The sequence below is a fragment of the Ambystoma mexicanum genome, chromosome 14, assembly GCF_040938575.1.
Source record: "Ambystoma mexicanum isolate Mex_15411 chromosome 14, UKY_AmexF1_1, whole genome shotgun sequence".
NCBI classification, from domain to species: domain Eukaryota; kingdom Metazoa; phylum Chordata; class Amphibia; order Caudata; family Ambystomatidae; genus Ambystoma; species Ambystoma mexicanum.
This window is the reverse complement of record NC_090940.1, coordinates 667,278,763-667,295,169: the sequence shown is the minus strand read 5'-3', so window position 1 is coordinate 667,295,169 and position 16,407 is coordinate 667,278,763. Positions and strand designations below refer to the sequence as shown.

The 16,407-nt window shown below is 47.6% G+C and overlaps 1 protein-coding gene across 8 annotated transcripts in view; it reads right to left on the bottom strand.

The window, feature by feature from the left end:
- Nucleotides 1-16,407, bottom strand: part of SYNE2 (spectrin repeat containing nuclear envelope protein 2) — a 1,840,150-nt gene that overhangs the window by 1,616,893 nt on the left and 206,850 nt on the right. For all 8 annotated transcript variants that reach the window (XM_069638223.1, XM_069638224.1, XM_069638227.1 and 5 more), the window contains exon 3: nucleotides 3,353-3,414. In XM_069638223.1, the coding sequence (XP_069494324.1) occupies nucleotides 3,353-3,414 (62 nt within the window). The remainder of the gene's footprint in view (nucleotides 1-3,352; nucleotides 3,415-16,407) is intronic.

The window sequence follows — 16,407 nt, the reverse complement described above, 5'->3', positions numbered from 1 at the left end:
CATCCGTGATCTGTACCTGACCTAGGGGCATCTGCAATCAGTGCCTGACCTAGGGGCATCCGCAATTTGTGCCTGACCTAGGGGCATCCGCAATTTGTGCCTGACCTAGGGGCATCCGCAATATGTGCCAGACCTAGGGCCATCCATAATCTATGCCTGACCTAGGGGCATCTGCAATCTGTGCCTGACCAAGAGGCATCTGCAATCTGTGCCTGACCTAGGGGCATCCACCATCTGTGCCTGGCCTAGGGGCATCTGCAATCTGTGCCTCACCTAGGGGCATCTGCAATCTGTGCCTGAACTAGGGGCATCCGCAATGTGTGCCTGACCTAGGGGCATCTGCAATCTGTGCCTGACCTAGGGGCATCCGCAATGTGTGCCTGACCTAGGGGCATCTGCACTCTGTGCCTGACCTAGGGGCATGCACGATCTGTGCCTGACCTAGGGTGCCTGACCTAGGGTCATCCGCGATCTGTGCCTGACCTAGGGGCATCCGTGATCTGTGCCTGACCTAGGGGCATCCACAATCTGTGCCTGACCTAGGGGCATCCACAATATGTGCCTTGTGTAGAGACATCCACGATCTGTGCCTGACCTAGGGGCATCCGCAATCTGTGCCTGACCTAGGGGCATCCGCAATCTGTGCCTTACCTAGGGGCATTCGCAATATGTGACTGACCTAGGGGCATCCGCAATCTCTGCCTTACCTAGGGGCATCCGCAATCTCTGCCTGACCAAGAGGCATCTGCAATCTGTGCCTGACCTAGGAGCATCCACAATATGTGCCTGACCTAGGGGCATCTGCAATCTGTGTCTTACCTAGGAGCATCCACAATATGTGCCTGACCTAGGGGCATCTGCAATCTGTGTCTTACCTAGGAGCATCCACAATATGTGCCTGACCTAGGGAAATCCGCAATCTGTGCCTGACCTAGGGACATCCACAATATGTGCCTGGCATAGGGACATCCCCAATCTGTGCCTGACTGAGGGGTATCTGCAATCTGTGCCTGACCTAGGGTCCTCCACAATCTGTGTCTTACCTAGGAGCATCCACAATATGTGCCTGACCTAGGGAAATCCGCAATCTGTGCTTTACCTAGAGGCATCCGCAATCTGTGCCTGACCTAGGGGCATCCGCAATCTGTGCCTGACCTAGGGGCATCCACAATATGTGCCTGGTTTAGGGACATCCACAATATGTGCCTGTCCTAGGGGCATCTGCAATCTGTGCCTGTCCTAGGGGCATCTGCAATCTGTGCCTGAACTAGGGGCATCCGCAATGTGTGCTTTACCTAGGGGCATCCGCAATCTATGCCTGACCTAGGGGCATCTGCAATCTGTGCCTGACCAAGGGGCATCCGCAATCTGTGCCTGACCTAGGGGCATCTGCAATCTGTGCCTGAACTAGGGTCATCTGCAATGTGTGCCTGACCTAGGGGCATCTGCAATCTGTGCCTGACCTAGGGGCATCCGCAATGTGTGCCTGACCTAGGGGCATCTGCACTCTGTGCCTGACCTAGGGGCATGCACGATCTGTGCCTGACCTAGGGTGCCTGACCTAGGGTCATCCGCGATCTGTGCCTGACCTAGGGGCATCCGTGATCTGTGCCTGACCTAGGGGCATCCACAATCTGTGCCTGACCTAGGGGCATCCGCAATCTGTGCCTTACCTAGGGGCATCCGCAATATGTGACTGACCTAGGGGCATCCGCAATCTGTGCCTGACCTAGGGGCATCCGCAATCTGTGCCTTACCTAGGGGCATCCGCAATATGTGACTGACCTAGGGGCATCCGCAATCTCTGACTTACCTAGGGGCATCCGCAATCTCTGCCTGACCTAGGGGCATCCGCAATCTCTGCCTGACCTAGGGGCATCTGCGATCTGTGCCTGACCTAGGGACATCCACAATATGTGCCTGGCATAGGGACATCCCCAATCTGTGCCTGACCGAGGGGTATCTGCAATCTGTGCCTGACCTAGGGTCCTCCACAATCTGTGCCTGACCTAGGGGCATCCGCAATCTGTGCCTGACTTAGGGGCATCCACAATATGTGCCTGGTGTAGGGACATCCACAATATGTGCCTGTCCTAGGGGCATCCATAATCTGTGCTTGACCTAGGGGCATCTGCAATCTGTGCCTTACCTAGGAGCATCCGCAATTTGTGCCTGACCTAGGGCCATCAGCGATCTGTGCCTGACCTAGGAAAATCCGCAATCTGTGCCTGACCTAGGGGCATCCACACTCTGTGCCTGACCTAGGGGCATCCGTGTTCTGTGCCTGACCAAGGGGCGTCCAAAATCTGTGCCTGACCTAGGGGCATCCGCAATCTGTGCCTGACCAAGGGGCATCCGCAATCTGTGCCTGACCTAGGGGCATCCGCAATCTGTGCCTGACCAAGGGGCATCCGCAATCTGTGCCTGACCTAGGGGAATTTGCAATCTGTGCCTGACATAGGGGCATCCGCAATATGTGCCTGACCTAGGGGCATTTGTGATCTGTGCCTGACCTAGGGGCATCCACAATCTGTGCCTGACCTAGAGGCATCCGCAATCTGTGTCTGACCTAGGGGCATCCACAATCTGTGCCTGATCTAGGGGCATCCGCTATCTGTGCCTGACCTAGGGGCATCTGCAATCTGTGCTTGACCTAAGGGCATCCGCAATCTGTGCCTGACCTAGGGGCATTTGTGATCTGTGCCTGACCTAGGGGCATCCGCAATCTGTGCTTGACCTAGGGGCATCTGTGATCTGTGCCTGACCTAGGGGCATCCGCGATTTGTGCCTGACCAAGGGGCATCCACAATCTGTGCCTGATCTAGAGGCATCCGCAATCTGTGCCTGACCTAGGGGCATTTGTGATCTGGGCCTGACATAGGGGCATCCGCAATCTGTGCCTGACCTAGGGGCATCTGTGATCTGTGCCTCACCTAGGGGCATTCGCAATCTGTGCCTGACCTAGGGCCATCTGCGATTTGTGCCTGACCTAGGGGCATCCGTGATCTGTACCTGACCTAGGGCCATCTGCGATTTGTGCTTGACCTAGAGGCATCCGCAATCTCTGCCTGACCAAGGGGCATCCGCGATCTGTGCCTGATCTAGGGGCATCCGCTATCTGTGCCTGACTTAGGGGCATAAGCAATCTGTGCCTGACCTAGGGAGGGGCACACCATGATAGAGGGCTGGTGCAACAGACACTTGAATTCTACCAATCGTAAGTACTAAAAAGAGACCTTTAGAAAGGATTTCTGAGAAAACTACAGGAAAGGATTCAGTGTGGGCATACAGTAACTTTGATGGTGCACGGTCACACGCACTCATAGTACATGTTTAATAAGTGAACTATTACCTTGGCCAGTTGCGAATTAATCCAGTTAGTGAACGTTCTCTTCTGAGTATTTTCTTGCTCCGCTGTAAAAGAAGAGAACTATGAATTATTACCATCTAATTAATCTTTCTAATATTTTCATAACTTTAGCATATCTAAAGGTTACGTACACTAGAACGCACAGCACTGTAATGTGCACTGTAGTTTCTGCACACATGATAAAGAGCACTGAAAGAGAACAGAGAGCAGCAGAAACATGGACAGGCCTAGAGCGTAGCTACGCGAAGTCTGGCAAGATATTTCCAGCCCTCGGCGCAAAGCATGCATAAATAATTCACAAGACTGCAAGAGTCACTCTCTGCTGTCAGACTCTTTCCAGTGGTAACACAAAATGTGGGGGCCGTCCTGCGAGCCATGCTGAGGGCTCCACCCCCCACCCCCCAAACTCGGCAACAAATCACGGGTTGTGCCACACTCTGGGCCGGCCCAGATTATCAAGCTTGCACAATACACACGTACGTGCTGCTGAAGGGGTATGTCACACACTGTATTAGGAGAAAGATATAAATATGTGTTTTAATGCAACACTTTCTGAGTGTTTGCAATAGTTTTGCAGGGTAACACCAATCCAATACATGCAAGTCACCAACAGTTCACAGGAACATTAATGCTTTGCTATTAAAAAGGCCATGACACATTGAAAACACGCCCCACTGGCTGCACAATGTAGACCATTGTAGACACGAAAAACATTACAGTAAAGCATGCCAGGCCACATTTAGACATACCACTTGGACTGGTTGCACCAAAATGCCAGTCGAAGCAATAACACTCATCAAGAAGAGAGCACACATTCAAGCCCGGGTCTCTGTGGACTCTAACAACATGGCCGAACTCTTTAAAATCTGCAAGGAACTGGTCAATCCTGTTGTGGTCTATACCTCTCCTGTTCCCTCCAAGGCCCTCTGTATGGCTCTGGCCTCTCACTTCTCTGCTAAAACTCAGCCTCATAAACAAGTACAGGGACGAGGAAGAATAGGGGAGGAGAAGGCACTAAACACAAGTAGTGGCATAACACCATTGAGTTGACTGGGCTTCAGCACCCCCCTCGTCCCTCCCCACCTGAAATTTTGGGCTATGTTGACTCAACCTGGCTGACCTTCAGAGCAGTTGCCGGACAGAACAGGACACAGATGTTAAACAGCACCTGGGTTTCCTGTTAACAAGGGCCCAGCAATTGCTAACATAAAGCATTTCACTGTTAGTACCTGCATTCAAATGCCAAATTTTTTAGGCAATTGAAATCGTGATTTGGGTTTAGTACTTGCATACCAGGGGACGGGTTGGAAGGGCAGAGAGGGAACAGGAGACCGCTCATTCTCACAGCAGTCCATAAGTGGGTGCTTTCAGACTTAAAGGAGAGAGGTAACTGCTTGTAACATTGAAGCTGCACTAGAATAGTCTCATTAAAATGCGTAAAGAAGTTAGATGCCCCCACACAAATACTTTTGCCCCTCGCCACCACACGTGAAGTTAGCGCTTCTCCAAACATTTGAAGGATTAGCACCCCCGAAATGTAAGTTTTGTTGCGCCCCTGAACACAAGTACACACACCATTCACCATATACACGCATGCACACCAGCCATCCATACATATAAGTGTGCACTCTTTCACCATATAGGCACACACAGGCAGCCACCTCTACATTTAAGTGTGCACCCTTTCACCGTACACGCACAAATGCACACCCAGCCACCCATACATTTGTGTGCACCCTTTCACCATACACTCACACAGGCACATGTCATGGGGTTGAGAGGAGCCCTATTACTTCCAAAAGAAATAGTTTCTTTTTGAAGTCACTCTGACTTCATAAATAAATTATTTCCATTAAGGACCAAACCATAACGGAAATCATAGGCCTGCAGACTGGGCTCTTCCATGTCATGGGCTAGGGGGAGCCCCCGTACTTCAAAAAGAAAGTTTCTTTTTGTAGTCACTCTGCATTTATGAATGCAGAGTGAATTTAAAAAGAAACATTTTTAAAAAAAGAAATTGAAAAAATATTTGTTTTCATTTTTTTTTCTCCAAGTGAGGCCCGCTCCTATGAGATGTGCTAGCAGGCCCCCCGCACCACTGGGGCTGTACCCCATTCGTTTTGCCACTTCTGGTAACCACAGGTTTCTATTGTTCCGCCAACCGAAAACACTTCCGTTAGGAGTTTTTACACTCTGCACGAAGTTTAGGAATCACGTTTGAAACCATAGATAAAGGCAATGACTACTGAGATATAAATCAGAGAATGCATGAAATATTTCATATACAAGCCTCAAACCGGAATGAAATACCGCTGTAGGTGCTTGCTAATTCCAGGCATTCATTTAATGAACATATGACTGACTGCCGGGAATGAGTTCCTGCCACGGATCCCTCATCCTGTACAACACACCGCAGAGGTAGTCAACTGTCTGGATCTGAGGATTGCTGCATTTGGCTCCTTGTACCGTCTCATGCCGGAAGTGATGTCATCCATGCATATACGTGAAACCGGTGGTGTCCTTCCTTTCAATTCTGCCCTTCTGACCACGGGCAACCGGGTTGAATGGTAGAACGTCACATAAGAACAAGGGATTCATTGCAAAAAGCCGAATCAAGTACGTCAATTTAATGGGGTAGGTGGGAGGGTGATGAGGAATCTGTGGGACGACAATCATATCCATCAGAACGTACATCACCAGGAGTAAATAATGGCTCCTTCTCAGGGATACGTTCCCACCACAGATTCCTCCTCTTATGAAGAACTCCCAGAGCTATGTCCTAACATTGAATGGAGGTGGGAAAAGGTTGAGACACTACTTCTGGGGAGGAAATGTTGTAGGACCACCCGCTCTAGCCTTCTCATAGGCCTAGGAGGTGCAAATGCTTGGTGATGGTATGAAGAGCCTTCCAAGGACTAACTCCATTCTGTAAGGTAGAAGTCACTGCCTGACCCCTCAGTAAGTGATCACCTAGTCCTTCTGGCGCTCCTTGCGGGAAGTCGCAAAACACGTTACCACACAGTCCAATCCACCAAGTGATGGTCTTCCCAGTGATTGCCCAGTGAAACAAAGTGCTTTTCAGCCCATCGCCACTCAATTGTTCTGAAGAAGTAGAACCTTCTACTCTAAGCCCTTTGGTGGAAAAGAACAGAGCTTCCAGCTTCATCTCTCAGAGGAGAAGGAAGCAGAAGGTACGGAGAGATCTAAGAATGTATCCGTCTGATGCAAGGCCTTAAACCTCTACAAACGTTCGCCGGCCTGCCAAGACATTAGCTTCTATGTCCGCTGTTACATTAGTCCACCTAGTCTAGTAATGGGACCATACCACCGCCCCTCTCTCATGGAACCACCTAGACAGTTGGCAGTGTCCAATCCAGTTTGCAAAACATCCCTCACTGTGTCCTTCGCATCGTGACCATCTGAATGCCCTAAATATTGGGCAGACAGCGATTCCCCGCCATGCCAGCAGCCTCCCCGATGGCATGATATAGTGTGCCAGAACATACAAGGTATTGAATGTTCTCAGTGCTAAGCTTCCCGAAGCAAATGCCCTACGACCCCAGCCATCCAAATGCTTGGACGCTCCATCTGGGGCAGAGGTAACAAAAGCAGTGGCCTCAGAACCAGCTGTCGTAGTTGGAATGACCAAGCTCTAAGGTGAATGGTAAGATGTCAGGAACAAAGGCTTCATTGAATCTTCACTGAGATTGTGCACTCAGTCTTTGTTGATGGTTGGAATGGACACATGCCTACAATAAAGTTACATCAATTTGTCAGTGAGAGTCCATTAACCAGAGGTAATGGCCCGTTGGAGACCTTCCAATGTAGGGAATATGTTATCGTGTGTCAAACTAATCCACGGATATCAACCACCCTAGAAATGGGCGACCTAATTGAGCCAAAGTGACGCCAACAACTGACAGGATCCCTCCCTCGGGAGATTGAGGAAGTGTCCGGCGCACTTGATTTTTGAAGATCCCTCCACAGCTGCAGGAGGGAATCTTTAGATTATGAATCCAAGAGTTCCTGAGGCAACACTGCCTCCCACATAAGACCATTCCAGGCCACAACGGACGCCCTCCTCTTCCTCATGGTTAGAAAAGAGTTGCTCACCGTAGTGACTAATTTACTTCTAGTCCATAGTCCCCTTTCCCCCATACTCATGGGGACATACTGTCCTGCAGGACAGGACCAGAGCACTTTTTTGTAGCACAAATAAATGTTAGAACTTTTTGTATTTAATGCAAGGGGCAGTGCATGTATGACCAGCCTTCCTGGGCACTGCCCAGGGCCTCACTTGTGAGTCCTTTTCTGTTCGCCAAGGTCGCTGATGTACTAACAGTTAAGAATATTTTCAGAGGGGACGGCCGGCAGACTTTTGGAGGAAGGGGGACTCTGGACTAGGGATATGTTAGTCACTACGGTGAGTAACTTTTTCTAATTCCTATGTCCTCTCCCCTTTCCTTCATACTTATAGTAGATTCCCTTGCACTGGGAGAGAGTTAATGGGTGTATGGTCCTAATTACATCATTTGAAGAGATTTTGGGGAACTGCCTGCAAAAACTGAGCATCAGCACTAAAACGCAAGTCAAGGCACTAGTGTTTACAGAAATCCAGCAGGGCAGCCCAAGTAGCTGCTTTTGCGATGGGCCCCCATGGGACATATTCCTGAAAGGCAACTGAGGTTGCTTCGGCTCTAACTTGGTGGACATGAAGATCTTTTGGAGACCTTGACCAGAGTAAACCTCGAAGATGCAGGAGAATATCCACATGGACACGGTGCATTAGAAGCAGGAGAATATCCACATGGACATGGTGCATTAGAAGCAGGAGAATATCCACATGGACACGGTGCATTAGAATAAGGAGAATATCCACATGGACATGGTGCAATAGAAGCAGGAGAATATCCACATGGACATGGTGCACTAGAAGCAGGAGAATATCCACATGGACATGGTGCAATAGAAGCAGGAGAATATCCACATGGACATGGTGCATTAGAAGCAGGAGAATATCCACATGGACATGGTGCAATAGAAGCAGGAGAATATCCACATGGACATGGTGCATTAGAAGCAGGAGAATATCCACATGGACATGGTGCATTAGAAGCAGGAGAATATCCACATGGACACGGTGCATTAGAAGCAGGAGAATATCCACATGGACACGGTGCATTAGAAGCAGGAGAATATCCACATGGACACGGTGCATTAGAAGCAGGAGAATATCCACATGGACACGGTGCATTAGAAGCAGGAGAATATCCACATGGACACGGTGCATTAGAAGCAGGAGAATATCCACATGGACACGGTGCATTAGAAGCAGGAGAATATCCACATGGACATGGTGCATTAGAAGCAGGAGAATATGGACATGGTGCATTGTGTGCCTGTGCACCTTTCTTAGAATTGCCAAATGTGACAAAAACATCTGACGACGTCTGAAGCACTTTGTTCTCTTAAGTGCTCTCCCAACCTCCTAGTTATTGAGGACTCTCTCGGCAGCAGAAGATGGTTCCGGAAAGAATACAATATGAAATTCTGTTACAATGTTTTCAATCTCAAACTAATTTAAAGCTCGGGGAAGGCCCTTTCTCCCCTCCAAACCAAACACCCACCAATTAAGTTGCACTGACTGCTACTCCTACAAACTCGAACTCCTCCCCACTTGGGCCCACCTGTCCCAGGAAAGTGATACATTAGAACTCTGACTCACATTGTGGGTAACTGCTGGACACCCCCCCCAATGAGATAACCAGACGCCCCAACAACAACCCTGTTCAAGTCTGGGACTTCCCCTTACCCCACCCCTGACAAACTAACTGTAGAGTAAGGACGCCCCAGTAATTTCTCCGGCCAGCAGCCTCACCTCCTACCTGATTACCACCTGCATATCAAGTGACAAGACCGCCCAGGTTACACCATTATACCTATAATCACAACGTAAAGAAGCCAAGTACCGCTATAATCCCAACGTGGGCTACCGCCCCTGCAACCTAAACTCAAACTTCTAAACCAACTCACCACTAGGGACCGCAACATGCCGTAACACAGAAGAGGATGCTGCCAAAGAAAAACAAGACAAGGAATAAACCAAATAGAACCACACCACGTCTCTCATCCCTTGGAACTAACCACGAATGCAGAACACACCCCCACAAACACGGTGGGCAACAGAACAAATGTGATCAGAAGAGAAAAATCTCTATACCTTACACCGTACCATGTAACTGACAACCCACCAGAACAACTCAACACCACTAACGTTGCTACACAAACCAAAAACTTGCAGGAACCACGCAGGAAAAGAACAGAAACCGTGAGAAGGAAAATGAACGAAATCGACGTCCTTACTCTATATAGCACAAAACCACGAGGACACCTCCATCAAACACAACAAAATCGAGAAGAGGAACCGAAAGGAATCAACAACCCGATAATGAATCTAGTAGACCTTGTTGACAATGAATCAGATCGCACTCAACAACGATCACATCCTGAGAGTAAAATGGAAGAAGACCAACCTGACAACGAGAGACCTACTGTGCAACGGTGGTATCGACATCCTTTTCGTCACAGAAACATGGCTAGACGACAACTACAAAATCACACTACACTGCCTTCCCGACAACATCAAGTGCTCACAGGTAATCATGAAAAAAAGAGGAGGAGGACTTGTAATAGCATACAGTGAGCATCTGAAAATATAAAGCAGATGAACCACTAATAATCGAAAAACTGCGAATCCCTAATCCTCCATCTGACAGTGAACCCCAACAAAAACAAACTTTGCTCTGGTTTACGACCACCGACATAGGACGCAGCATTCAATGACACCTTCACAGAAGCCATCACCAACCTAGCCATCGAACATGAACACTTGATAATCCTTGAAGACCTCATCATCTGGTTTGAAGAAGAAAACGCAAACTCACAAAAATCACTTGTCGAGCAACTCAAGACAATTAAACTATATTAGTTAGTTAAAGGAGCAACACACACAGAGGGAGACAGGCTCGATACAATCTTCACCAACAAAAAACTCATCACTTCTGCACCGCCAATAAAGATACTCTGGAGCGACCACCTCATCATCCAGCTGTGATTATGCTACCTACTAAAACAACCAACCTGCCCATAAAACTTCCAGCTGTCATGAAATGAAACTTGAAGACCATCAAAGGTAGCAACTTGTTAGAACAACTTGAACTCACAAAACCATCAACTAATAACCTGGATGAAGCTGACCTCGATGGAAAAACAGACCTACTTCATGAATGGATTACTGAAACAATCGACAACATCTCCCAGGAAAAACCTTCCACCCCATCAGGAAAGAGAGCAATGGCAAAAGGGATTACTCCCCTCCTCAGCGCCATGAAAAGAAACAAGAAGAAGCGGGAACTAGAATGGGGAAAAAAACAAGGATCAGGTAAAAATATCACAATATCAACGACAAATCCAATCATACAAAAAGGAGATTCAAAAGGCCAAAAAGAAATACTATGACAACCGAATCACCAAAGCCAACAATTTCCAAAAAGAACTATTCAGCATCATAAACGAAATGAAGAACCCACCTGGTACCCTCACTGAAACTATGCAACGACCTTGCAGACCACTTCAAAAATAAAATCAGCACCATCCACCGAATCATACAAAGCAGACCAGTCAACCAAAACACTCAACCGACACCCCCAACCATGGAATTTCAGTACAAACTCCAAAGCTCCCCCAAATACCAGTAGAGACATTTGTCAATATGGTAAAAAGCAGAAACAAAGCAGGCTCCCCGTGGACACCTGCCCTCCAGATATATTCAAGACAATCCTTGCACAGGGCACACCTCTGGAATGCTACAGAAACCTCTTTAACCTATCACTTGCAACAGGGAAAGTACTGTGATCATTCAAATCAGCGTACATTAAACCACTCTTCAAGGATACGGCAGGAAATGTGGAAGACCTTTCTAACTACGGACCTATCCCAGATATTGCCCACCCAGCAAAACTACTTGAAACCTACGTCTATGGACTAACATAAGAATACACAGAAAAACACCACCTGCTAGACACAAGTCGGCTTTAGGCCTAAGAGAGGGAGAGAGACAGCACTCCTCTCAATCTGGGATGATCTAAAGACAAACGCAGACTCTGACACAAACTCTGTTACTACTGGACCTCTCCGCAGAGTTGGACAAAGTCAGCCATGACATGCTCATCAAAGGACTAAGAAATAGGAATCCCTGATTTAGCCGTACTGTGAATGAAATCATTTCCTAACCGATAGAACACAAACCGTCTGGATCAAACGTTTTAATTTGATTCCCAGGAAAACCATCTGTGGAGTACCACAAGGATCCTCCCTATCCACACTGCTCTTCAATATTTACCTGACCCCATTAATCAAACTCATAAAAAGACACAGCCTTATGTGCTACAACTACACAGACAACACGCAAATCATCTACAAAATTGAAGACGCACAAGAAGAAAACTCACCACTGGAAGACTGTCTACAAGACATCTATGAATGGATGAACACAAACAGCCTCAAACTCAACCCAGGCAAAACAGAAATAATGGCTATACTGAAGACCCAGGAAAACAACCACTACACCCCATGGCCCACAGAACTAGGAACAACACCAACACTATTGAAAACTATCAAAAACCTTGGAGTCCTAATGGACAACAAACTAACAGTAGAACCACAAGTAAACGCAATAATCAAGAAATAATTCTTCCTCCTACACACAGTAAAAAGGATCCTACCGTTCCTCTCAACCCACAAAACACTCACCATCATCGCCCTCATCATGTCCAGAATAGACTACGCCAATAGCCTTTACCTCAAAATGCCGGAACGCCTGCTAAAGAAACGGCAACACATCCAAAATGCAGTGGCCAGGTGACTCCTTAAACTATCACGAAGGGACCACATCACCTCAGTGCTAAAAATGTTACACTAGCTCCCTATCAAACAACAAATCACATTCAAAACAATGTGCATAACGCACAGAGCAATCCATGGCCAAGGAGCAGAATTCCTACAAAAGAAAATAACCATTTACTTACCGACAAGACCACTAAGATCAAGCGACAACATTCGCCTCACATCAAAACCGCACACAAGGAAAAACCCTGGAGGACATCATTCTCCCACCTATCAGCAACACCTTGCAACACCATCCTGAAAGAAATATGCGATACGAAGGATTACCTAAATTTCAGAAAACTACTTAAAACCTGCCTATTCACCTCAGACGGGAAAGACTAGGAAAGACACACACAACACTGGAAACCACTACTAACACCCAGCACACAGCACAGGCAGAGACACTGAGCACAGACGTCCAAACCAACGAGGTAATAAAAAAGCCCCACTAACCCATCCAAAAAACCTCAAGTTCCACATACACCTCTTAAACAGTAAACAAACGCAACCTCTTCTCTGCACAGCCATCTGCACGCGCTTCACTACACTGCAACAACAAAACAAACCACACATAAAGCCACCCAACAGCACATGGGAATCTACTGAGCCGTAAATCGCACCTACAGCTCAGCGAACGCTGCAAATTGAAACTGAAGACGACCACAGGACATCACAACTCTCGCCCTACCTCTTCCCACTATGCCCTACTAAACCACCCCACACTCTTTCCATTCAGATCCACCAGAGCGGCAGGAGACCACTCCAGTGGTGATAGTGCACGTTATAAATGATCTCTAACATTAACAACCTTCAGTAAAAAAGATGAATGCGTGTGAAGGACAATCTTGTCCCGATAAAAGATTGTGAAAGGTTCATCAGAGAAAAGAGCCAACAACTCACTCATCGCTCACTCACTCGCTCAGTCGCTCACCGTGTAGAAGTTATAGCAACAAGGATCGCAACCTTCCAAGAAACCAATTTAATATCGGTAGTAGCCATGGGTTCAAAGGGCTTATTACGTATGGTAAGAAGAACCAGGTTAAGATTCCACCTAGCGGGCGCATTTTTGTTGAGAGGGTGCAGGTGGCAGGGGTCGTCGAGATGGCATTTCACTACCAGATTTGACGAGGAGAAAGAGAAAGCTCCTGAGGCCGAGAGGTCGGTCCTGCAGGAACCGATGTGAATTCCCGCGGCCCCAGTTTCTGAGACGAGGGGAAGGACCTGATCTAAGGAGGCTGGCAAAGGATGCAGCCCCTTATCCAGGCTCCAGGGACACACATTCATCCATTTGATGATTGATTGATTGATGATTGATTGATTTGAGCTTTATTCGGCCTTCGTACCACCAAAGCATGGTCCATAAAACATACCAGACTCTACCACATAAAACATACGTGAAAGATACAATCATAAGTTTAAAAAGAGAAGAAGTCTAAAGCCAAGTATCACAAAGCTAAATTCATATACAAACTACAATGGTAATTAAAATAATACAAAACAGGAACGTTAAAATGCAGTTAAGCAGATTTATCCCCCCTGGTGCGTATCACTCTTGTCCTTCGTAACCATGCCCTGTGCAAGTATTTCCCAACACAATAAGACAGGTTTAACCCTCCCATAGGTCAGTAGAAGCAGGGGGGCAAAACAGCATAAAATGGGAAACAGATTCGAAGGGGGGGGGGCCCACATACCAAACATTCGGTGCTATTTGACTCGTTCCGGTTCTTTTTAAAGGCCGCTACTCGCAAAGTACCTGCTCTTAAATCATAAAAAAGTGATATAACGTCCAAATACTGTTCAGAACCGAAATCTTGCTTGGACTTCAAAGGCTGTTGGCCACAAGAGAGCTTGGAACAGGCGACCTCCATTGATCTTCCTTCTAGTATACCAGCCCGCTTGACGAGCTCCTTGGAGCCAGCCACCATGGCAGATGGCTGATCCCACAAAATGCCAAGACTCCGTCTGTTACACCAAAACTTGACGTGTTTTAACCATGGAATCAGTCAGATACCTTCCAATGCCAGAAAAAGTATCAGTAGTTCTTTAAACCTGTATACATTCGGTAGCATCCAGAGGCAACCCCTGAACAAAAAGGGGTTTTAGGGTAACCGGTGGCACAATGGGACAGAGATTGCATTCGAGATGTATTAGTGGGTGCATTGGTTGGCTGGACCAGCAAGGATTTCAGGAATTTGATTTCAGCCACACTCCCAGATCTCTACTCCATACACAGATGCTAGGACGGTCGGCAGCCTATAGCATTGTAAGACTCCAGTCAGTCCCCCCCCCCCCACCCCATGGGTTTGGGAACATTTCTGGATCCCCCGCTATATTTGCTCAAGGTCGCGGTAGCTTTAATTACTTGGTTCGGACCAGGAGCCATTCTCAGCAAAGGGCAAACCCAAGTAACGTTATGCAGTGACCTGCTCGAGTCCTATACCTTCTGCATTGATGTTAACAGTAGAATTTGTTGCCAGTCTGTGTCTAAAGACACGCGTTTTGCTTTAGTTTTATTTCTAGGCGAGTTCAGCACATTTCTTTATAAATACAGCCAAGGTTTGCTTTATGGACATCGGGGTTGTAGACAGTAAAACGTCATCATCCGCAAAAGAAATCACCAAAAACAATCCATCCTGCTGGCCACCAACTCCTCTATTAGCCTATTTATATAAAGGCAAAGAGGAGCGGGGCCAAAAGGCAGCCCTGTCGCTCACCGCTCAGCCCCATCACACAGAGGCCCTGTTATTAGAGTATAAAGCCTGTATAATTGACAGTAGAGATGCAGGAATATTGTAGGCATCCAATACCCGCTAGAACTGGTTCCTGGGAACACCATAGAAAGCTGTTTGAGATCTGCAAAAACAGGAACACAGTTTGGTGTTAATCGGGGCTGTGCACTTTCTGGTGTTATTCCTAAGCATGCAGTTTGGTGTTATTCGGGGCTGTATAGTTTTCTAAGCACACAGTTTGGTGTTATTCGGGGCTGTGTACTTTCTGGTGTTATTCCTAAGCACGCAGTTTGGTGTTATTCGGGGCTGTGCACTTTCGTGGGCACGCAGTTTGGTGTTATTCAGGGCTGTTTACTTTGCTGTTAAGCACACCGTTTGGTGTTATTCGGGACTGTGTACTTTCGTAGGCAGGCAGTTTGGTGTTATTCAGGGCTGTTTACTTTGCTGTTAAGCACACCGTTTGGTGTTATTCGGGGCTGTGCACTATCCTAAGCACGCAGTTTGGTGTTATTCGGGGCTGTGTACTTTCTGGTGTTATTCCTAAGCACGCAGTTTGGTGTTATTCGGGGCTGTGCACTTTCGTGGGCACGCAGTTTGGTGTTATTCAGGGCTATTTACTTTGCTGTTAAGCACACCGTTTGGTGTTATCCGGGGCTGTGCACTATCCTAAGCACGCAGTTTGGTGTTATTCGGGGCTGTGTATTTACCTCAGCACGTAGTTTGGATGTTTTTCAGGGCTGGGTACTTCCCTAAGCACGCAGTTTGGTGTTATTGGGGGCTGTGCACTTTCGTGGGCACGCAGTTTGGTGTTATTCAGGGCTGTTTACTTTGCTGTTAAGCGCACCGTTTGGTGTTATTCGGGGCTGTGCACTTCCTAAGCACGCAGTTTGGTGTTATTCGGGGCTGTGTACTTTCTGGTGTTATTCCTAAGCACGCAGTTTGGTGTTATTCGGGGCTGTGCACTTTCGTGGGCACGCAGTTTGGTGTTATTCAGGGCTATTTACTTTGCTGTTAAGCACACCGTTTGGTGTTATTCGGGGCTGTGCACTATCCTAAGCACGCAGTTTGGTGTTATTGGGGGCTGTGTACTTCCCTAAGCACGCAATTTTGTGTTATTCAGGGCTGTGTACTTACCTCAGCACGCAGTTTGGATGTTTTTCAGGGCTGGGTACTTCCCTAAGCACGCAGTTTGGTGTTATTGGGGGCTGTGTACTTCCCTAAGCACGCAGTTTGGTGTTATTCGGGGCTGTGTACTTTCCTAAGCACGCAGTTTGGTGTTATTCGGGGGGGCTGTGCACTTCCCTAAGCACGCAGTTTGGTGTTATTCGGGGCTGTGTACTTTCCTAAGCACGCAGTTTGGTG